This window comes from Hipposideros armiger, unplaced genomic scaffold, assembly GCF_001890085.2.
Source record: "Hipposideros armiger isolate ML-2016 unplaced genomic scaffold, ASM189008v1 scaffold_62, whole genome shotgun sequence".
Classification (NCBI taxonomy): domain Eukaryota; kingdom Metazoa; phylum Chordata; class Mammalia; order Chiroptera; family Hipposideridae; genus Hipposideros; species Hipposideros armiger.
In genome coordinates, this window is record NW_017731412.1 from 4,930,358 (window position 1) to 4,954,472 (window position 24,115).

General features: G+C 41.6%; 1 protein-coding gene across 2 annotated transcripts in view; it reads left to right on the forward strand.

The window, feature by feature from the left end:
• The window catches only part of FBXW8 (F-box and WD repeat domain containing 8), a 131,667-nt gene that overhangs the window by 51,904 nt on the left and 55,648 nt on the right, over positions 1 to 24,115 (forward strand). For both annotated transcript variants that reach the window (XM_019641588.1, XM_019641589.1), the window contains exon 5: positions 1,600 to 1,763. In XM_019641588.1, coding sequence (XP_019497133.1) covers positions 1,600 to 1,763 — 164 coding nt within the window. The remainder of the gene's footprint in view (positions 1 to 1,599; positions 1,764 to 24,115) is intronic.

A 24,115-nucleotide genomic window follows, 5' to 3' on the forward strand; every position in this document is an offset into this window, starting at 1 on the left:
CAATTTAGAAATTCGAACATGTTCTCTCTGTTCTGTGTCTCTAGCTAGGCAAGTGGCCTCACACCAGGGACACCTGAGTCATTTTCAGGGTGAACCCAGTAGTTTTGGGGGAGTGGGGTGTGTGTTCTTGTATAGGGTTCCTCGTTAAGAAGGGTGATCTGGAACGCTGCCTGGACGGCCTGGGAGCCAGCAGCCGTGCTCTGGCTGTGGTGCTATCAATATCCGCCCTTGCTTGTGCATCGCCAGGCTTAATGACACTCGTGGAGTGCGTTTCTGTTTACTGGAGGATCAGCGGTCAGAGGCCCATTGGTCCAGTTCTAAAAAGCACGTGTTTCCTCTTTGGCTCTTTACACACACACACTCCGCGGGCACTGTCTGCGGGAAGAGAACTGAATCCTCCAGCCTAGAGAATTTGTGTGACCTCATGACCTTTGAATTACACACTGTATGTATTTACTGTCAATTAGTAATTTGAGAGAAATTTACATTTAGTAAATGATGCACACCTGAATCAGAGTATGCCTGGTTTCTTTATTAAGAAATCTCACATGAGAAATTGATTTGTAACTGCTGCATAGGTAAACCATGTCATAAATTCCAGCAATTTAATCTCAGAGGTTACCTTGTTTGACTCTGCATTCTCAACATGGGATTAAAGAAACCTCTTCCCGAGGCTTGGGCCTCAGGCAGACTGTAAACTCCCTTAAATTATCTACCTTTGTGTCGGTGTGGGTACACCTGGAGACCCTTAAAACATTCCTAACCTCCCCACAGTTGCTAGACATGTTGAATCGAACCCTCTGCAGCAGATACAAGGAGCTTAGCAGCAGTGCCTCAATGGCAGGCCGTGCACCGTCTCGTCACCTGGCCGGTCCATTATCCTAAGGGCTTCGCGTCCGAGCTGGTTCGGGCCCGGCCTCGGCTTTGATGGAGAGAGCCATTTGGTGGAGTGACAGTAGTAATAGGAGGGAGTGAGGGCTCCTGTTTTCTAAGTGGGCAGAACCGGGAGTGTCATGCATTTCGGCAAGAGCTTTTCATGAGAAGGCAGCATTGTCTGGCTGCTAAAGGCAAGATTTAATTGTTTCAGCAAATCAGTTAGTCTTTAGGGACTTTAATCAGTCAAATCTGATGCATGGATGAGGTATTAGAAAGCTTGTGCCTGTAAGACCATTAGTCCTTAGTATTTCTCTCCCTCTCTCTTGTTCTCTCTCTCTCTGCCTCTGTGTGTGTGTGTGTGTGTGTGTGTTTGTGTAAGTACCGTGGCTTTTACAAATTTCTGCTAATGATCTCTTTATTAGGAAAACTTAAGGTAGCAGATTAGTCATAAAAGGAAAAAAGATCTCGATACCCAAGTTTTTATTCGTATAGTGTTCTCTTGAAATTGTCACCATTGTGCTGTGAGAGCCTGAAACGTGTTCCCCGTCTTTCTGTTCTCCAGTGGACATTGTCTCCTGTTGGACTTGCTCGTCTGCACAGTGCAGAGGGGTTCCACGCCGACCCCGTCTCGCTCCTCTGCCATTCTGAGCCTCTCCCCCTTTCCTCCACTGGGGCCCTGCCCTTCGACGTGCCCTTGGAACCAAGTGTGTCCTTCTTTTCCAGATACACATCGGGGGACGTGAGGGTGTGGGACACCCGCACCTGGGACTACGTCGCCCCCTTCCTGGACTCCGAGTACGACGGGGACGAGGACGAGCCTGGCATGCAGCCATATGCCTCCTTCGTGCGGATAAACAGCTCGCTGGCGGTCGCGGCTTATGAGGATGGTAAGTCGCCACAGCCCTCCTCCCTATTAAGGACAAAAAAGCTCTACAAAAATTAAGCAGCTGTGGCCGGCTCCCCCCTGTAATCCGTCCATACGTACATGTGGGCACACACACATGTTCACACGCATGCACTCACTCTTGCCTTTATGTGAAGAAGTTGGCCAGTAACCCTCAATGCATTAGCAGGCCCTGGAGCACAGCACCCATTAAAACTGGTGTTTAATTCCTCCTGGAACCGTTGGGCTGGGTTTAGTGCCAGACACGAGGCTGGCCAAGCCATCTTAAGCAAATAACTTGTTCGGTGTAAAATATTAAATATACTGGGCCTGCTTTTCCTTCAGCCTCTGTGCACTCCAAAGGGAACAGCGAAAAGGGGGTCGACACAGGTAATCTATTGACAGATATGCAAGTAGAAAAATAAAAGTCCGTGCCTACCTTTTCCTGGCACTTACGTACCATACAAGGTAACTTGTGGGAATACGCTTTGTCTCTGGGATCAGCAGAATTCTTTTTGTGCGGGAACAACTGTGCAGTCACAGAACTAGGTAAGAGTGGCCTGAAATAGAAACACTTGACAGTTTGTAACGAATCGTTTAGATGGCCGTGGATATCCCATCCTCCCGCCTCTTGTGCTCTGGACTTCCATCACGGTGGAAGTTTGAACTTCCAAAAACTTTGTTCCCCACCTTGCCTGAAAGTTGGACCACAAAACATTTCAGGATGCTGGTGTTGATGTGTGGCCCGGTTGCAGAGTCTTCATATCGGTGTGACATTATTGTTGGCTCAGTGCACAGAATTTCAGTGAAGTAGGTGACGGGGGATCTTATGTTCATGTGCCATTTAAAAAATAAACACTAGGGCGGAAATCTTGAAAATAACTTCATTTTATTATTGTAACAACATGAACTCTGTTCTTTTGGTTTGACAGTAGATACCATTGATGGATTTTTCTTTCCGCCTCTAGAAATTCAGCTGTTTTTGTTTGTTTGTTTGTTTGTTTGTTTTGGTATTTTGATATTTTATATCTGTTTGTTTAGATCCTGGATAGATAACATACAAGCAGCTTGAATGTGTTTGCTGCTTTCCAAATAACCAGTGAGGTTTTTTTGAAACAACTATGCACAGGTTGCAGTACTTCTCAGTTAGAACGGTACAGTTTTACAATTATCTAGTAGCCTCCCCGCCAAACACGTGTGTGCACACTCATCCATTTTTCTTCAAATGGGGAAACTGAGGTCCAAAGTCACCAGCTAAGGGACTTGCTTGAGGCTGAGTCACTAGTCCGTAGTGAGCCCAGAGCTAAGATTGTGTCTCCTGGGTGGAGTGCTGGTTATGTAACACGAAACACAGAGACACTTCTAGAAACGTGCAAATAAATCAAGTGCACTTGATTTATTTGCACCCCAGGTCTCATATCTTTTGAGCTTGAAAATACAGCTTGAAGTGATGTGTGAATGTGCTGCTGGGTTTATGCTGTTGGTCAGAATTGTCGTTGTCACCCTCATCCCTATCGTGGCACAGAAACATTGGGGAACCATGTAGACATGATAGAGAAACTACATTCTTTGGCAAATACTTGGTAAATAATTGCCAAAATATATTTTAAATACTTGGTTTTAAAACATTTGCCATAGATAAAATACAAACAGAGCAAACATGTATGAAATGTAAAAGAAACGTATCCAAAAAGAAATTGAGGCATTCCTCCCAGTCACCTTACCTGTAGCTCACACACACACACGTTTTACATGTAGGTCCTACTCTGGATACTTTTCTGCACCTTGCTTTTTTCACCAAATGACACATCTTGGTGTCTCTGTATTAGCACAGGTCAACCTGATCCTTTTTCAGCCTGTGTAATATTGCATTATGTGGCTGCACTATCATTTATCTGTTAGAGCCCTTAGTGATTAGGGCCCTCTGTATTGTTATTAAAAATTATTTTGTTATTAAAAACAGTGCTTCAAGCAGCACCCTTGAACAGATATCATGATGGACTTGTGCAGATATAGCCATGTGGTAAGTTACTGGGTCGCAGGCTACAGACACTTGACGTTTTCATAAAGATTGCCGAATTGCCCTCCAAGAGGGTTCTAGCAGTTTACAGCCTCACCAGAAGCATATGAGAGTGGCTGCTTCCTCATGCCTGTGTGATAGGTGGGAATGGCATGTGACTGTTGTTTGGGTGTGCCTTTTTCTGTAAGTATATGTACACATCTTTTCATTGTGTTACTGGCTGTTTGTATTTCTTGCTCCGTAAATTGTGGGTTCCCATCTTTCCCCGTTTTTCTTTGGGTTGTTGTGTTTTCTGGTTGACTAGAAAGACCTAAGGAAATAACCCTTCTCATATCTATTTTAAATAGTTTTTCAATTTGTCATTTATTCTTCAATGGACTTTTGTTTATGGTTTATTCTTCTAGGTGGCAGTAGTGTATGTGTGTGATTTTAATTTTTAATCCATAAATCAGTGGGTTTTATTTGTAATTTAATATTTTTGACTAATACATTTTTAGGGACATAAGACCAAACTAAAACAGTTAGGTGATGAGAAATCTTGCTTCTGCCTATTTTTGCCAGTCCATTCTAAAGCAGTCATATGTTTTAGTTTCTTGTCAATCCTTCCATTATTTCTGCATTGCAAATATAAGCAAATATGAATACCTATTCTTATCCCCCTCTTCTTAACAAAAGATGACACATTACCTTATATTATTCCATACCTTGGCTTTTTTCACTTAATGACATATCTTTTTCTGGAATAAATCTGATGTGTAACATTGTGTAAGTCTAAGTGTACAGCATGTTACTTTGATACATTTATATAATATGATTGTTATTGTGATATTTGTTATATTGCATAATTATAATACAATATTATTGTCTATATTCATTATCCTGTGCATTAGAAACCTATGGCTTATTTACTGCTCATTACAAGTTTGAACCTTTAAGCACCATCAATCTTATCCCCTGGTAACTACCATTTTATTCTGCTTTGTTTTTTACAGGCTTGACTGCTTTAGATTCCACATAAAAATGATATCATACAGTACTTGTCTTTCTCTTTCTGACTTAATCTCACTTACCTTAATATGCTCAAGGTCCATCCATATTGTTGCAAATGGCAAGATACCCTCCTTTCTTATGGCTGAACAATATTCCATTGTGTATAGGTACCACACCTTTTCTATCCGTTCATTTGTTGGTAGACATTTGGGTTGTTTCCATATCTTGGCCATTGTGAATAATGCTGCAGTAAACATGGGAGAGCATACGAGTATATCTTGTTAATGACATATCTTGCAAGTTTGTCCATGCCCGTGTATAGAGAATGGACTTCTTTTCATACCTGCATAGTACTCCATTGTACAGGTACTGTGGATTATTTACACAGCCCCTTACTGAGCATTGTAATGGAAAACCTTGTACGTACACTTTTCATGTAAGTGCAGGAGGATAGTTTCCTATAAAAATGCAAATGGGGTTATATGATTTTACACTCTTACCAGCAAGGTATGAAGGTGTGCTCATTTCCTCACAGTTTTATCAGCAAAGTATGCTTCAAAGTTTTAGGTATTTGTCACTTTGACAGATAAGAAATGGTATCCAAATGTATTATAGTTTCAATTTGCATTTCTCTTAATGTGAGAGAGGTTGAATTTTTTTCACATGTAATTCTTTTTCTTCTATTATATTTAAATCTTGACTAATACAGAGTCCATGCTGGTGTTAGATATGACTCCAAGTTTATCTTTTTTTCCAGCATCTCTTTATTAGAAAACCCATCTCTACCTCACTGGTTTGAGGTGCTGCCTTTACAAGTTTTTAGATATGAATTCTTTTAGCCTTTCAGTCTGTTTCGGGGTGTTTTGTTCTGTCCCAGTTGGTCTGTCTAGTTGTTTACATTTATATCAGGTCTGTCAGTCTTGTCCTTCTGGGTTTCCCGTCATGCTCTAGGGGATTATTCCCTACCCTAGGTAAAATCTACAGCACTTCCATGGCTGCATCAGTTACATTGAAATCTTTGATTTGTCCCAAATTCCTTTTGGCATTAGGATTATTTCTTTGATAAGAGCTCTTGTGTTTTCTTGCCTCTCTGTCACCCTGAGCTTGTTCTACCAGTCTGATGAGCATTGTCACTATTTCTGAGACAAATGACAACTGTTCACCTTCCCCTAGACCTCAGGTGCCATTGTCTTCAGTCTCCCTTCAGTTTAACAGGCTGACGCTGTGATATTTATACCAACATATTCATGAGTAGCTACTTGGGGGTAAAGACAGAGTGAAATAATCAAGCGCACACTTTTTTTTTTTTTTACCTTGCTCCTTTCTAGGAGCAGCGAACATGCACTTCTTCAGCACAACATGGCAAAAAGCAAACTTACCTTGTGGGGTCTGCCTTATAAAATGTGTAACTGTGCCCCACAGAAGAGAAGAATAAGATAATAAAATGAGTTAATGAACTTCAGCTCCCTGCTTGTGCCAAAGGGAAGCTCTGTAGCCATTGCGACCCCCTTGATGGTGTGTGCGCGGATTCTCCGCAGGCGTCGGTCCAGAGGGGAGCCAGACACCGCTTTGGGAGAAAGTGAGTCGTTCCTTCCTCCTGTTGGGCCTCCTTGCCCTACGGGAACACCGTCCACCCACCTGGGCTGTGGAGATTTGGCAAGGTGATCCACAGTTGTGAGTTTTTGAATTCCAACCCACTGGCCTCATATTTCTTCTGCCTTGTTTCCGATTGTCAGCACTGGCCGTCCTCCAGTTTGATTTTACCACTAATTGTGTTGCACGTTACCACACCGAAATGAATCAAATCAAAATGCTTTTCCTGGAGCATTAGATAAAGCAGGCGAAGGTTCTGAGTAATGAGCAGATGCTGCTAATGCAGGGGCAGCGGAGACCTTGCCAGGACTCCATCTGCTCCATGCCTGCCTGCCTTTGGCCTTGAGCCACAGCGTCAGGGAACGGCGGTGTACTGGAAACCCACTCCCTGCTCACAGAGTTCGCCTCAAAAACTCACTCGTTAGAAAGAAATGAGATTACACACTTGTTAGGTGCAAAGAAGCTCTTACCTGTCCCCCTAAGGGGGAGAGGAGAGACAAGACCCAGTGCGTAGTAGCACGTGGAAACCTAGACGGGACAGCCAACGGCCGTCTTTCTGTGGTGCCATCAAGCAAGACAAAGTGGCTTATCCACGTCTGCAGCCCAGTGCAATTGTCTGAACACACACATGCTCCATTGTCCGGGACTGCCTGCCCTGGGCCGAAGTGACTCTGATTTCTCATTTACTGACATATTAACAATGGCTGGAAAGTGGGTCTCTCCCAGCTTCCTTTTAACAGTGAAGTGGAGGGCCGTGGTTTAGACGACTATGGAGACTTAGGTGCTTCTAACATTTTATTTATAATTGTATGTTTAATAAAAAATCAGTTCTTTGATAGTTTTGCTTATGTTTCATGTTTGCATGTGGATGATGACATTTGAATGTAATGACCTAACCTTTGTTTGTTTGTTTTTTTTGTTTTTCCTTTTTTTGTCTTTGTAATGACCTAAACTTTAAATGTGATATTCAATTTCCTCCCCCTCCCCTGATCAAAATTGAAGTTTTAGAAGTGAATTATTAACCTACTGAAGTATTGCTTGGGAGATGGCTAGGACAATTGGCTGTGGATGGTGGAGAATTTCGGTTTTTAAGGTCTTTCTTTTCTGGTCACTTTTCTCTTAGAAGTTTCAGTAACCAGTTCTTGCCTGACACCTTTGCCTACTGTGCTTCATCCTAGGAGTCTTATTCAGACTCGCAGCAGACAAAACAAAAGGGAACAACTTCATGACAAAAGCCAAAATGACACCCAGGGCGGTCCTTTTAAAAGATAGGGTACCTTAATAAATTTAAACAGTTTCTTAACAGTAGGAAAGCTTACATTTTCAAGATAATTCAGAGCGGAATTAAACATTGAAAGGCAGTGTTCCGAACTGAGGTGGCTCTTTCTGTGTTGAGGAAGTATTTCTGAGGGCATTGAACTTGAAAGTTGACTGCTACCTGGTGTGGTCTAAGGCGTTGGATTTTGTTTCATAGACAAGCCATAGAGACTGTTTATGGGATGGAGGGAGTTGCTGAATAAAAGTGCTTTTTAAAAAAGATTTTTCTATTTTCAGTGAGAAGAGATTGAAATTATATTTTACACTTGTTTATAGATGCTTTGGATGGAATATGTACTATAAATAATAGGACAGTGTTCCTTAAATGGGAGTCCACAGGTACAATCTTGGGTGGGAGTGGTGAGATCTTTAGGAGAATTTTAAAAATCTGTGTATTTTTATGGTAATCTCAAAAAAAACCCCCACAAAACAAAATCTGGCTCTTTTGACTTTGTAACTGAGCCCTGCCTGCGGGGGTCTTACTATTTGAATTTGCATTTTGTAGTCACAGGCTGTTGGCACCAAGCAATCACCTACATGCCTTGTAATGCTTTGTTTTTCACACTGAGGGGTGCACAGATGAATTCTTAGAGGTCGGCAAGCTCTCACATTTAAGAAGCACTGGAGAGGGAAGTTCTCATGCTGTCGGCGGCACAGCCTAGCGGGTGATCCATTTCTAGGATAACTACGCTGTTTTGAAGTTACTAGTGAAAATAATTTGAAATAATTTTTCTCATGCAGAAAAAAAGTGGCACACTGAATTTATAATACAAGATTTGATGTTAATCCTTTGGCTTATTGGGTGTTTTTGCTGAAAACTGATTTTTAATAAGACACAGTAGGATGCATACATTCAAAGTAGCTGTCCTGTCTTATTACAGTTGAGCTTAAAAATGGAATGGAGCAGTAAATAGCACAGGATAGCTTTGGGGAGATAGGTGAGGCTTGAGAGAGAAATGATCCAAGTGCTTAAATGTACCTAATGAAAACCAAGGATGAATTTGTTTTGGGGAAGAAAACAAACTAAATTTTAAATCGAAGGATTTAATTTCCTTTTCAGTACTTGCAATTTTGGTTTGTAGCGTTTATTCCATTCTAAGCCCTAGGGCTCAATTAAAGCAGGAATAGATGTATTTGTGGAATGTGTTCTTGTTTGAAAGCAAAATGTGCCTGCCTTTTCAGTCAAAAAGCCATTAGGCTGGCTCGTGGAGTAGGAAGACAGCCCAGCGAGGCCAGGGACAGGTGGGGCAGTGGCCTGCCAGGTCCGGGAGGTGGGCCACACACGGGGAGTTGAGCAGGCACAGGTATTGAGGATGGGAGCGAGCTTTCTTATTATTAGAGGAGGGAGGTACAGCTATGGAAAGGGGGTAGTCAGAATGAGCCCCGGGGGGCAAGATTGGAATAGGAGGTGACAGGGTGGAATTCATGATTTCCAATATAGATAGATAGATAGATACGTTTATAGCATGTATTTCATATATATACTAGCTTTGTTTGCTGAGAAGGTGTAGAAACAGCAACAGCCCAGTAGGAGTGAGCACACCTAGTGTGCTCCAAGCTTGAAAATATCACTCTCCAATAAAAGGAGCCATGGCTCCTTACTGAAACAGCTGACTGCAGGGCTGGGGCAGAGAACATCTCCAGCTATTTGGAGATTAAACAACATACTTCTAGATAACAAAATTAATTAGGAACTATTTTGAACTGAATGAAAATGAAAAACAGTAAATCAAAGTGGATGGGGTGTAGCTAAACCAGTGCTTAGAGGAAAATTTATAGCATTAAGTGCTTCTGTTAGAAAAGAAAAAGTCTCAAATCAACAATACAACTTTTTATTTTAAGAAACTAGAAAAAGAAAATTAAACAAAATAAATGTAAGGGATAAAGTAATAAAGATAGCAGCAGAAGTCAACAAAACAGAAGAGAGAGAAAACAGTGCAGCAAAATCAGTGAAACAGAAAACTGGCCATTTAAATAGATCAATCAAATTGACAAACCTTAGCCAGAGTGATTGGGGGGAGAAAAAAAAGTTACCAACAATAATGTAAGAGGGAACACCATTACAGATACTACAAATGGTAAAAGGACTATAGGGAAATATTTAAACAATTTTATGCCAATAAATTCAACCAGTTAGATGAAATGAATAAATTGATTTTTTTGAAAGACACAAACTACCAAAAGTCCCTTAAGAAGAAGTGGAAAACTTAAATAGCTCTATTTTCATTAAAGAAATTGAATTTGTAATTTAGAAGTTCTACACAAAGAAAGCTGCAAGCCCAGTGGCTTTACAGGTGAATTCTACCAAGCATTTAAGGAAGTCATAATACCAGTTCTACACACTGCCATAAAATAAACTACGAGGAACGCTTCTCAGCTCAACTTATGAGGGCAGCAGTACCCTGATACTAAAACCAGATAAAGAAGAAAAAGAATAACTAGTACATGAAAACAAGTCAACTACAGATCAATATTTCTCATAAATATAGATGTAAAAACCCTCAACAAAGTATTATAAAATTGAATCTTGCAATACATTAAAAAGATAATAACTCATAATCAGCATTCATTGCAGGAATTCAAGGTTAGTGTAACATTTGAAAATCAATCAATGTAATTCATCATATTAACACACTGAAGAAAAACCATACATATACCTGTGTGTTTCAACATCATTTGTTGAAAAGATGATTGTGTCTTCATTGAATTACTTTGGCACCTTTGTAAAAAAAAAAAAAAAAATCAGTGGGGTGGTCTTTTTTCTGGACTTCATTCTGTTCCATTGATTTATATATCTATTCTTATGCCAGTATCACACTGTTTTGATTACTGTGGTTTTATAGTGTATCTGAAATCAGGTAGGGTAAGTCCTCCACCTTTACACTATGTTTTTAAAATTGTTCTTGGCTATTCTTGGCCCTATGCATTTTTCTTTTTTTAAGATTTAAAATTTTAGAATCACCTTATCAATTTCTACCCAAAAAAGCTTGCAGGGATTTCTAATGGGATTGGATTAAATCTCTAGATTAGTTAGGGAAGAGACGACATTTTAACAGCACTCAGACTTCCATGAACATAACAACTCTCTCCATTTATTTGAGCCTTACTTAATTTCTCTCAGCAACATTTAAAGTTTTCAGCACATAGGTCTTAAACATATTTTGCTGACTTAATCCTCAACTATCTTATATTTCTGATACAATATTAATTTCCAATTGTTGCTAATTTGAAGAGATACAATAGATTTCTGCATATTGACCTCATTTTTAGTGACACTGCTAAAGATACCTATTAGTCTGGTAATGTTTTTTATGGATTACTTAGGATTTCACAGAAAATTTATCCATCGACAATTTTACTTCTTCCTTTCCTATCTGTATGCTTTTTATTTCTTTTTCTTGTCTTACTACACCAAGTAGGACCTCCGTACAGTGTTGAATAATATTAGTGAAAATGGACATCCTTGCCTTATTTCCAATTTTAAAGGGAAAGCGTTGTCTTTTATCATTAAATATATAGTTAGTTGTAGGTTTTTCATAGATGACAATTAGCTAGGAGTTTTTATCAGGAATACAAATTGGTTTTTGTCAAACATTTTTTTCTGTTTCATTGAGATGATCATAGGAGGAGTGACAGTTACATTTGCAAACTTGTTGCAACGATGTTGCTAACCTTGTTTGATATCATAGGGATTATTGAATTTGTATCAACTAGACAAACAGTTAACCAAGTTTACTATTTGGAAGTGCTGAAAAGGCTGTGTGAAAACGTTAGACAACCTGAACTTTTCGCCAACAATTCATGGCTGTTGTATCACAACAATGTACCAGCTCACACAACACTATCAGTGAGGGAGTTTTTAGCCAGTAAACAAATAACTGTATTGGAACACCCTCCCTACTCACCTGATCTGGCCCCCCATGACTTCTTTCTTTACCTGAAGAAAAAGGAAATATTGAAAGGAAGACATTTTGATAGCATTCAGGACATCAAGGGTAATACAATGACAGCTCTGATGGCCATTCTGGAGAAAGAGTTCCAAATTGCTTTGAAGGGTAGACTAGGCGCTGGCGTTGGTGCATAGCTTCCCAAGGGGAGTACTTCAGAGGTGACCGTAGTGATATTCAGCAATGAGGCAAGTAGCACTTTTTCTAGGATGAGTTCGCAAAGTTAATTGTCAGACACTGCCCCCCCTCCCATAGATAAGCAGGGGTCTATTATACTTTGAATTGTTTGTTCCTTTTTCCTTTTAATTCTGCTCCCAAACGATTTAAAAACCAGGATTGTACAGTATTACAAAAAGGAGTTCCTGGATAAGCAGCTCACGCCAATCCTTTGTTCCAAAGCCATGAAAGGCTTTCTGCATATATTTCTTTAAAAAAAATTTTTTTTTAACTTTATTGGGGAACAGTGTGTGCTTCCAGGACCCATCAGTTCCAAGTCAGGTCGTTGTTTTCAATCTAGTTGTGGAGGGTTCAGCTGAGCTCCAAGTTAAGTTGCTGTCTTCAATCTAGTTGTGGAGGGCACAGCTCACTGGCCCATGTGGGAATTGAACCGGCAACCGTGGTGTTAAGAGTCTGAGCTTTAACCACCTGAGCTAACCAGCCACCCCTCTGCATATTTTTGAGCTTGACTTATGACCTTTGAGGTAAAGACCTGGACTTGCTCATTCTAATTCCTAAGAGTTATAAGAATGTATTGTGCTACCCTAATAATATTGAGCACAGCTAGTGCCTAGATTTTGGTTTGTAAATATCATTAATTCTTCAATAAAAGGAACCAGGGCTAAGGCACGAGTTTGAACATCTTGTGGGGCCAGAAAGTAAAGTTTTTTTGTTTTTTTTTAAATGCAGGAAGGGGCAGTTTCTTTTATAGGAAATGGGACCAAACAGCCAAATCAGGGACAATTTCCCAACAAAATATGTTAGCAATGGATTATAACCTATAGAATAAAGTAAATATCCATGAGTCCATACTGATGTAAATAAATAAATGAGGGCAGAGACAGCTCTTCCTTACAGTAGCATTTCAATTAATACATGGAGAAAGGATGATGAAAATAGAAAATATTTGGCAAGCACTACAATAACAATTGTTGCAGGCAAGAATCATCAATGGAAGCTAAAATTAGTATGATGGGAAACCAGATATTTGTAGTCTCAAATGATCTCTCCACAAGAGAAACATAGTAACTTTACAGTGTAGAAACCTGAGGATACTACCTTAACCAGTGATGAAGGAGTTACCATTTTCAGTAATGAGACATTGACACGTACCCTCCGAGGTCGTACACTGAAAAGAAAAGACACAACACCTGTGCTGTTTTTGCCAAAAACGCATAACCTGATTTTAATCACGAGTAAACATCAGACAACTGAGAGACCTTCTACAAGATAAATGTTCAGTACTCTTCAGATGTCAAGGTCGTGAAGGACAAAGAAGACAGAGAATTGTCCCAGATTGGAATAGGTGAAGGACACATGACAGTTAAATGTAGTGTGGAATCCTGGATTGGATCCTGGACTTGAAAAAGGATGTTGGCGGGACAATTGGTGAAATTCGAATAAAGTCTATAGACTAAACATTGTATCAATGTTAATTTCCTGGCTTTGATCATACTATGGTTATATACTATGTTAACATTTCGGGAAGCTAGGTAAGGTATACTTGTAACTCATTTTTGCAACTTTTTTTGTAAGTCTGAAATATTTTAAAATAAAAAGTGTTAAGGGCCGGCCGAGTGGCGCGATGGTTAAGAACTCGCTTGGGATGCCAGAGGGCCCCGGTTCGGATCCCACATATGAGGGCCAGTGACACTGCCCTCTGCAGCTAAGATGCTGAACAACAGCTCAACCTGGAGCTGGGCTGCCGTGGGTCGCCGGCGACGGCGTGGGCTGCAGCCCCTGTGGCAGTGGGTTGCCATGGGCTACCGTCTGTAGCCAGCAGCCAGCGTGAGCGGCCAGCAGCCGCAGTGAGCGGCCGTCCAGAAGCCGGCGACTGATCTGCCTCGCCCGGGAAGAGCGCAATGATGGTGCCAACTTGGGCCAGTGAAGCAACGTCCTCCACAACTAGACTGAAGAACAAAACGACAGCAACTTGTCTGTTCCCCTTCCCCCAATTCCCCAGCACTGTTCCCATCCCCCCAATTTCCCAATAAAAATCTTTAAAAAAAAAAAGTGTTAAATTATTAATTTCAAAATAAAGTGTTAGATTATTAAACAAGATTAGATTTTTTCTCATAGCAATTTAATGCCATCCTTTTATATGTTAAATGATTACTCAGAAAAGAATGTGCCTGTTCATTTTCTGTTGTCCGAGGAACTGGGGGCTGAGATTAGAATCTGTGTTTTTCTGGTGATGGTTACTTCAGGATTCTCAGCACACTTTTTGTTTTTGTATCTTATTTATCTTTAAGCTATGCCTCCCCCTCCCCGCCCACCTTTTTGAAAATGCATGATAATGAATATCTAATCTATGGTATTTAGTTTCCACAGCATACTTTTTAAAGAGTGGTGTAGCCATTTTATTTTAAAATGTCAGTATTTAGAAATATGCCAGAGGGTTTTTTTTTTTGCCACAACTTGAAACTTATGATGAACAATTGTCAGTTTTATATATAAAATGTGAAAGGGAGACCTAGGTTTTCAAAATTATTTTAGTCTGATGACCACTGGCTTTAAGACAAATGAATCCGTGGGTCTGGAGGTCAGGGGAGAAATCTGTGTTGGGCTATTGTGACCCTCTCGCAGGGGGAGATGGGAGAGCCCCAGCCCAAACCTCCAGGGTCCTTCTGACCACACTCGGCTACCCTGGGCAGATTTGCATTTCGATCTGAATGCCCAAGTGAGAGGTTAGATTACCTGAGGCTGCCGTTTTCTCCTTCTCACTTGGTACCAGGTAACTCAGAACTGACTGCCGTTTTGCCATAATCTAAATATATATGGATTTTTCTTTTTGTTTGAACCATTTAATACTCTTATTGAAAGGGAATTAATTGATAGTATGATCAAGATCTTTCAGGGTTTGCAGTGGCATTTCTAAAAGCTGCAGAAAGTCATCGCTGGAATTTGCATTGTAAATCTCTTCTGAGAAGTCATTGAGTTCCTAGTGCAGCTACTGGAAATGTTTCTAAAATTCAAGTTAATATTTGTTTTAATATTTGTTACTTTTACAAGTTAATAGGTTTTACTTTTTTTTACTGATAGCCTTTCAAATTGTTATTCTTAAAAATCCTTTTATAATGGTACAGAGTAGTAGAGTGATGAACCCCGATCATCTTCAACAGTTACCAACATCATTCTTAAATTACATGTTTCTAAATACTGTAGTTATGTCACTCAGCATATGAGTGCAAGTATTTTTGAAGATAGACATATTTTTCTTTTGGCAGTAAGCATTGAGAGAGAGAGAGAGAGAGAGAGAGAGAGAGAGGGAGGGAGAGAGAGAGGTGTGATGCTATAGACTCCTTTAGAGTTTAATTCACCTTAACCCATTGATGGGTCAGAAGTAGAATTTGAGTCTTTAATTTTGCACGTCAGAGTTATATTATTAAAATCATGCAGATTATGACTGGAATAAGTAATAAAAACATCCCTTCAGTAATCATTGAGGATGGAAAAGGGACCACAGGTTAAACCTGACAAGGCCAGGAGACTGAAAATAACCACATAAGATGGCGTGACATAAAAAAATTCATAACTAAGGTGGCCATGGTGGGAAGTCACTGCCTTGGCCTTGTAGCTAGCTCCCTTGACAAAGGTCAATCTTTACCTTAATGAGCCTGTCTGTTGTCTTTTTGTACCTAAGATACCCTTGGAATGTCAGTAATCTCTTTTTCTGGATCAGAGCAGGAAAGTATGGAATCCCTCATTATTATTATTATTCTTGTCCCTTGATTAACATATATATGTGAATGAACTATTAGCTATCCTGCACCCACCTATGTGAAAGAAGTGCCTGTCTCTTCAATTTGCTTTTATCCAATCCCAGAGATTTCCCCGCTTCGCTTTCTCCCACCCCCTTAATCTACCACCATTGGATTTCATGTAACCTTCCTCCTTTGATTCTATGTATAAAATAATCTGCAAACCGCCATTTTGTGGAGCATTTTCTCAATCCGTTGAGATTTTGCTTCCCGGCAATTGCCGTCAATTTGGTTCAAATAAACTCTTATAAGCTTTCTCTTTGGCAGGATGCTGTTCGTCGACATCATATTACTGTTTATAAAGATGTGTAGACAAGTTATAATCATTGTTTGATGTAGTATTACCTGTAGAAAAACAAATAGTACCAAAAGATACATATTGAAAAGTAAGTGTCCTTTCTCTGGCAACAGACACCTGGTCCCCCGAGTCCCCCAGACACCCCAGTCTCTTCTCTGGAGGCATCGACTACTATCAGGGTCTGATATATTCTCCAAATGTATTCCATATTACTCAGTTACATTGTGGCGTTAGTGGCTGCAGGCACAGATGTCCCTTTCACGTTATCTGTCCTCTCCGCACTTCCCCTTGGAGAAGAGCTGGTCCACATTCTCCATCAATCTGTTTTTCCTTGGACTTAGCTAACTGAATTCTGGTATTTAGTCACATTGTCATAGTCTTTTCAGCTTACAGTACCTCTTCATTTTTTATCCTTTTAAAAGTGTTCCTCCCTTCTGCTTTGAACTTGAAACTACTAAATATATTCAACTTTTCCCCCCCTTGACTCCCTTTCTGCCTTATCATCTTGTGTCCAGTCACTGCTTTGCTTATGCCCTAACCAGCCATTTCATTGGTCCACAAACCCACTCAGATTCTCTCACTCATCAGTGTCCCATGCAGCTTCCAGATGTCTCATACTTACCTTTTGTTTGTTTTTTTGCCATAAGTGACAGAGTTCAGCCTTAGAGCTGTATTCAGCTGGAATGTGGAGGGTGACATGCACAGTAGATGCAGCACCCAGGTGAAGAATAAGTGACATTCAGCTTTGTTCTTTTTCAAAACCCTCCGTGATGTAGCCCTTCTTTATGCTCCTCGTTAGAACTGGTATTAATTGCCCACTGGCTTCTCCTTGCATGAAAGCAAAACTGTTTGTCCTCTCAGACTTAAAGCCACCTGCGCATCTCTGGTGTACATTTCAGGGTGATGTCGTATGCACTTAATGAATGGTACGTGTTCAGTGAGTGCTATTGGTACACTTAAAATTTTTTGTTTAAATGCCTTTTCTCCTGTTGCAGGATTTCTTTGGACTCCTGCTTAATTTCTGATAGGCAAGTGTTTATTTACATGGTGGAAATTGAGATTGGCAGCTGTCTTTATCAATAGTCAGCTTCTTTCAGGTTCTCTAAACTGCAGTGAATCGATCCTGTCTACTTAACTGTTATGAGTCTGAGCCCAAGCCTCAGGTGTTTATTGTGCAAACTCCAGAGAATCGGCGTGCTTGGCTAAAATAAGCTCCAATCGAGAAAGCACTCAAGACCACAGGACAAACTGTGTAGTTCCAGAAGTGAGCAGTCTATGACTTTTTTGTTAACCTGTTTCAGATTTTATGGCACGTGAAAAAGATCAAAGGGAAGGGGCCATACCGATTGTGGGTTTTTTCCCCCAAAACCAGTTCTGCAGTTATTTACCTTTCAAACAATTAACATAATTACCATTATGCTAAAAAGTAATTTTGGAAAGTTCTGCCCTGAGCTCTTATGACTCCACCGGGACAGTTTTAGTCGGGACTTATCTTTTTGATGGAAGCCTAATTGCAATTTTGGCTTTGTGCACACAAACAGAAGCAGCTAATTGTTTAGGCAAATAGCAGATTAATTTAAATATGCATCCCTAATAAAACAAAAATGCTACCCATTATGGTCCTTGTTCCCACGACGAGGAATATAAATATTCCGTGCAAGTGCCATTAGGCGGAGGTCTTAAGGATTGTTGACATTATTTCACAGTGGTAGCACTTTCCTGATACCGAGTAATCTTGACAAAAGCTAACATAAATCAGCTTAAACTCATTTAGATCCCATTTCCGCTATGTGCGGTTTCATTACCACACTCTGGCTGGCCTCCTTGGGGAGGTGGGAGGGGCACGCTGCAAACTGGCATGGGTGCCCATCCACAGCTGCCGAGCGGGCTTTATGTCCCCTCAAAAGACTGGCCATCGTTAGTCATGTCATCGTTAATGACTGTTCCTAATCTAAGGTGAGCTCGGAGTTCCTTCAGTCCTGCTGCCACTTGTCAAGGTGGACGGTCCTGAGCCCAGAGAGCAGGTGGGACTGCCATCCCTACTCCCGCCTCCTGTACTGGGCCAATGGCCCTCACTCACTGAGAGCCCCTTTTCCTTTTGCCTGCATCCTTTCCGTATTTCTCACGATTGAAACAGCATTGTTGTGATCCCAGCACTAGCTCAGAATTCGACTTTTTTTTTTTAAAGGCTAAGAACTCCCTTTTTTTTTTTTTTTAAAGATTTTATTGGGGAATTGGGGAAGGGGAACAGCCAAGTTGTTGTCCTTCAGTCTTAGTTGTGGAGGGCGCAGCTAGCTCAGCTCCAAGTCCAGTCGCCATCCGGCTACCCGTCGGCCGCTTGTGGCCACTCAGCTCAAGGTGCCGTGTTCAATCTTAATTGTGGGTGGGTGTAGCCCACCATCCCATGCGGGAGTGGAACCGGAAACCTTGTTGCAAAGAGCACGCGCTCTAACCACTGAGCCATCTGGCAGCTCAGGGCAGCTCAGCTCAAGGTGCTGTGTTCAATCTTAGTTGTGGGTGGGTATAGCCCACCATCCCATGTGGGAATCGAACCAACAACCTTGTTGTTAGGAGCACATGCTCTCACCAGCTGAGTCAGCTTACCACCTGTTGTCAGCTCTGCGGCAGCTCAGCTCAGGCGCAGCTCACTGGCCCATGTGGGAATCGAACCGGCGACCCTGCCACCCAGAACACGCGTTCTTAACCAACTGAGCCACTTGGCCGGACCCCTGAATTTGACATCATTTATCCCTCAGTTTTGTCAGAGAGAAAGAAAGACACCTGCCCTCCTTTCAGTGTTCCTGGTGTGGGGGAAATGGGGCTGTAAGCTCCAGCTCTGAGGGATTATGCCTGGTTCCGGGAATGATGGCAGTGACCTGCCTCCTAGGTCACTAGGAAGGAACTACACAGAACTTCCCTTTGCATTGGATGAGAAGTTTTCTTCTGGCCTAGCAGGCAGAATAAATGTAGTGGACACCTGTCAGGGTGCCGCCTTGCTCTGAGGTCCCTTGCCAGCCCCTTAGAGGTGGGCCTGTCCGTAGTACTAGAATGAGTCTTTTGACTTCACCTGGTTGGACAAGGATGGGGACCCCTGGCCCTGGGGGCAGTTGATTCGTGGACTGCAGTGAGCCAGCTGGGCCTCAGACTTTCAGTCTCGTGTGCTTGGAGCAGAAGACTTCGTGGTGTTGGGAGAGAGAAAGCTGGTTTGTGGGGAGAGAGAGAGAGGGAGGGAGATGCACACGTGAGACGCCTACCTGCCTTGGCTCCGAATGTCCTCCTAGGTCTGGTTCTGATCCCTTAGAATCTCTAGCTATACTTCCTGCCCTTGGGCTCTGTGAAATCGCCCCGTTCCTTTCCATTCAGTTTCCTTTTGTGTTTAAACCAGTTTCAGTGGGTTTTTGTTCTTACAACCAAATGTTCCCTTGCTAAAACACAGGACAAGCTAGCGTTCAGGAAACCTTTACTGTTTAGCCACACCCAGTACCCTGACTTCTCTACCACAGGGGATGACGTGGGGGCGGGGGGGAGGAGAAAGGGCAGCCCCGCCACACCCTAAGGCCAGACCATCTCAGGAGCCAAATCCATGCTATTGCTGTGTCTGCAATATGAGACAACGTGGCCTTGCAAGTGAATTCACATCAGGTGTTTAAAGATCGTCACCTACTTGAGAAGTGAATTGATTTGGCTCCGATATAGGCATTGACTGCTTCTTCCTTAATGTGTGGTGGATGTGGACCTGGTTCTACTTGAAATGTTCGGAAAAATTAGCTACTCCTGTTTGTGATCTTAAAATAGTGTGACCACATGGCAAAAAGTTCAGCTTGTCTGTTGCCTTATGTACTTGGCATATATATCTGTTATATTTTAATTCTTAAAGGGTTTAGGTTTCTCTTCAGCATGAGTGTTGTAAGAACAGGGATCATATCCGTTTTATCCGCCCCCACATGAGGTGCTCGGTAGGTGTCAGGAGACTGTCAGCTCCATGCAGTCAGGGGCTTTCTTGCTTAATTGTGTCTCGTTCAGTGTGGCTCCCTCAGTGCTCAGAATGGTGGATGGCCCAAAGCAGGGGCTCAGTACATACCTGGGGACCATATGGCTGCACTGATTTCTTTTTGGCTAAGTGTCAGCTAACATGGATGATAATCTGCGAAAAGATGATAAAACATTGTTATCATTCAAGTATTGACTGTTGAGTCTTTGCAATTTTGATGTAAAAGCAGCCGTGCCTTAACTAGATTAACTAGTAAATTGGCCATTTACAAAATCAGCTTTCACTAAAAACATCCCCCCCAGCAGCCCCGTTAGCTGCTGCAGCTGTTCCTGCCCACCTTGACCATGAGCTTTTGGTCAAATATCTAACAATACAGTTGCAAAGTGAAATTGTAAATCTTGCCAAACTGCTGGATTTAATAATGTTAGAAGTGACATTGCAATAGTACTAGACATGGTAATTACATGGGTCAATATAAAATGGCTTTTTTCCTTAGTTAAGTCTCTTTAAAAGATAATTGCCTGCTTATGCAAAAATAATAGCACTGTATGTGGAGTTTATAACATGTAGAAATAAAAAGTATGACAACAATAGCACAGAGGCGTGGAGGGAGGAACCGGAAGTGTGCTGCTGGGATATTCTTCACTGTATGAGAAGTGGTATGATGTCACCGGAAGGTAGACTGCTAGGTCACAGAGGTGTGTTAAAATTCTAAAGCAACCACTAAAATAACACAACAAAGAGTTGTGGCTAATAAGCCAGCAAAGGAATGAAAGTGAAATAAGCACATATTCAATACAAAAGAAGGCGGAAAAAGAGGGGAAGAGGGAGCAAAGCACAAGTGGAAAAACAAGTAGAAAAATGGTAGATGAAACCCATTCTTATGCACAGTCACGTTAAAGATAAATAGTCTAAACACTTCCATTAAAAGCAAAGGCAACGATACGCCGTCTGCAAGAAGCCCTCTTTAAGTATAAAGACACATAAGGATGGGGAAGCTAGTGCATCGTGCTAACAGGAGTAGAAGGGAGCTGGAGTGGCTATAGTAATATCAGACAAAATAGATTGCACAGCACAGAATCTAAGCAGGGACAAAGCATAAAGAGGGACATTTCATATAATGAAGTGTCAATTCATCCAGAGGACAGAGCAACCCTAAATGTTTATGCACTTAAAGGTTATCTTGGAGGACTGTGCAAATCATAATGGCATCATTGACAAGCGAGGACCTGACCAAGTTATACACTTAACAGTTGAAGTGGGGAAAGTTGACATAAAGACGATGACACGACAGGCATTCTGAAGAGAAGGATGACAGCGTTAAATTGATGGAACCCTAGAATGTATTTTCCAAAAAGACCTTTCTCAGGATAGCTTTGTGAAGCTCAACCTTGTGGTGAAGGGTATTTTATTGCATGCAATTCTGTTGGAAAAATGATGCCAACAAAACCAATACTTGATTAATAATGAAAAATGTGTTTATAGATAAACTCCATGTGTGCTTAGAGTGAGCTGTGGTTGAATAACTTCCACACTTGGCAGAACGCAGGGTGAGTTTACGTCAGTTACTCATCGATCTCATAGTTATTTTATGCACTTGTAAGTGCAGCTGCTCATCCTGCACTTTTCTAGCAAACTTCCAGCCCAGCCTCATCACGTATCAAGTGGCCTTGGACAGTTGTTTAATAACTACATGGAGCTTGTGTCTCTTCTCTTTTGTAAAATGAGGATAAGGATGGATGCTCCTCCCAAGATGGAAGTGAGCACTCGAGAGTACAGATGAAAGCGTCTGGATGGTGGAAAGCTCTATGCAAATAGTAGTTTTTTATTTCTCTTCACTGTTGATTTTGATGTCTACAAGCAAATGCAGTGCATCTTGGAATGTGCCTGTCTCCTGTTCAATGTGTGGAGCCACTGGCATTTCTGCAGCATATCTGTTTCCCCTGAGTCAGAATGGAAAGAATTGGCCAAAATATTTGCCAGGAAACGTGTTATGGAACGTTTTCTTTTGAGATCTGCTTATTCCCCCAAGTTTATCGTAATTCTTGATATTATGTACTTGAGATATCGAGTACTCTGTGTTTTACATCTGAAGCAACATTTAACTTCAAGAGAGCTCTGCTTTTGTTTGTAATCACCTACTTAGCCTACTGACAGTTTAAAAGTCTTGCAAAGCAGCCCAAATGTATTCGTTTCTTCTGACTATATTTATTTAGTGCTGAGGGACACTTTACAGTAAGATCCTAAGTTCAAAGCATTTATTGTTTCAAGACAAAGTACAAGGCAAGAAAAGAGAAAGATGGGAAGATGGATTGCAAAGAGAAGAAAAATGAAAAAGCTTAGGTAACAGGAAGTTATAGAACTAGGACTGGATTTATGGATGAGCAGTTGGGAAGAAATTCGTGCTGTTACTAGATTAAACATGCTTTATAACACAGCAGGAATGAAAGAATACATGAAACTATATTGAGGAGTCTGTCTCCAGCATTTTATATGGTTTATCTCCTTTAATTTGCCCAGCAGTACGTGTGGTAGGTAATGTTATCTTCAGTTTTACAGATGAGGAAACAGGCTCACTTTAAGTAGCCTGCCTAGGGCCCTTGGCTAGCAAGCGGTGAAGCTGGATTTGAACTTGAACACATAGCCGCAGACGACGTTATCGCCACAAATTCCTTCTCAGTGAATTTTGAAAAATGAGTTGGAATTGGAACAGAACATTATCTCCAGCATGTGCAGAAAGTAATTGTTTTCTTGGGCAAATCTTTGAGGGAAAAGAAGTCGCTTAGTGGATAGGAATGATAAAAAGAAATTATTGGGTTGTCGGAAAAGTCATGACGTATTTTTCTATGTTTTGTGTTGCAAAAATGTGTCATGACTTTTCCGACAACCCAATATTTGGTGAGAAAAAAAGTATAAATGGCATTCCAGATACATAAAAGTGTGTATATATATAGTAGAAAAGTTTAAGTTCCTGTAGACCACTGGTTGTTAAACTTGAGCATTTGTTCAGATTGAGAATTTGCATTTCTAACAAGCTCCCAGGAGATGTGCCGATGCTGCTGGTCCTGGGACCACACTGGGGACAACTGCTGTAGACAATTCAGGAAAGGTGGAGACATGGCCAGTGTGTGAGAGGAATTCATCCGGGCAGCAGCATTCAAGGTGCTGGGGAGAAGGGTGTATAGTAACATCGGAGTTTTTAACAAGTGTGGGATAGTCAAGGTCACGTTTACAACGATGCGTAATGAAGCACCATTGCCAGCTGGGGCTAGAAGAGGGTGCTGGTGAGCAAGACTGTGCAGCACTTATCAGAACCATTTGAGTGTGGGTTAGTGCTGTTTCCACGTATTGCTAGCATCCAGAATAGCAGTGCCTGGCCTAGAACAAATGCTCAGTGCTTATTTGTTGCATGAATGAGTGGACAGATAGAAGAATGAGTTAAGAACTCCATGTGTTAAAACTACGCAGCAAGAAACATATGTACTGGGCCGGCTGAGTGGCGCGTTGATTAAGAGCTGGCTTGGGACGCCAGCTCTGAGCAGCAGGGCCCCGGTTTGGATCCCACATGGGGGCCAGTGACACTGCCCTCGACAGCTAAGATGGTGAACAACAGCTCGATCTGGAGCTGGGCTGTCGTGAGTCGCCGGCGACGGCGTAGGCTGCAGCCCCTGCTGCAGTGGGCTGCCATAAGCTACCATGTGTGGCCGGCAGCCAGTGTGAGTGGCCAGCAGCTGGTGTGAGCTGCCAAGAGCCGCCGTGAGCGGCCGTCCAGAGGCTGACGACAGATCTGCCTCACCCGGGAAGAGTGCAATGATAATACCAACATGGGAAAGTGAAGCAATGTCCTCCACAACTAGACTGAAGAACAAAAGGACAGCAACTTGTCTGTTCCCCTTCCCCAGTAAAAATCTTAAAAATAAAAAGAAAGAAAGAAAGAAAAAGAAACATATGTACTCCCATTTTTGTTAGGTCACTCTCATAAAAACATTTTTTTTTAAATATCTTTTTGGTGAAGATAGTTTCTGGAAAACATGTCAGAATGTATAAGTTGCTATACAGTTAATGTCCCTCCTACTCTTGTCCCTTTCTTGTGGTTTCTTTTCAGAGAGGCTAGTCCCCATTAACAATTTCTTGTGTGTCCTACCAGGGTATTCCGTGTGTGTGTGTGTGTGTGTGTGTGTGTGTGTGTGTGTGTGCGCGCGCGCGCGCGCGTGTGTGTGTTT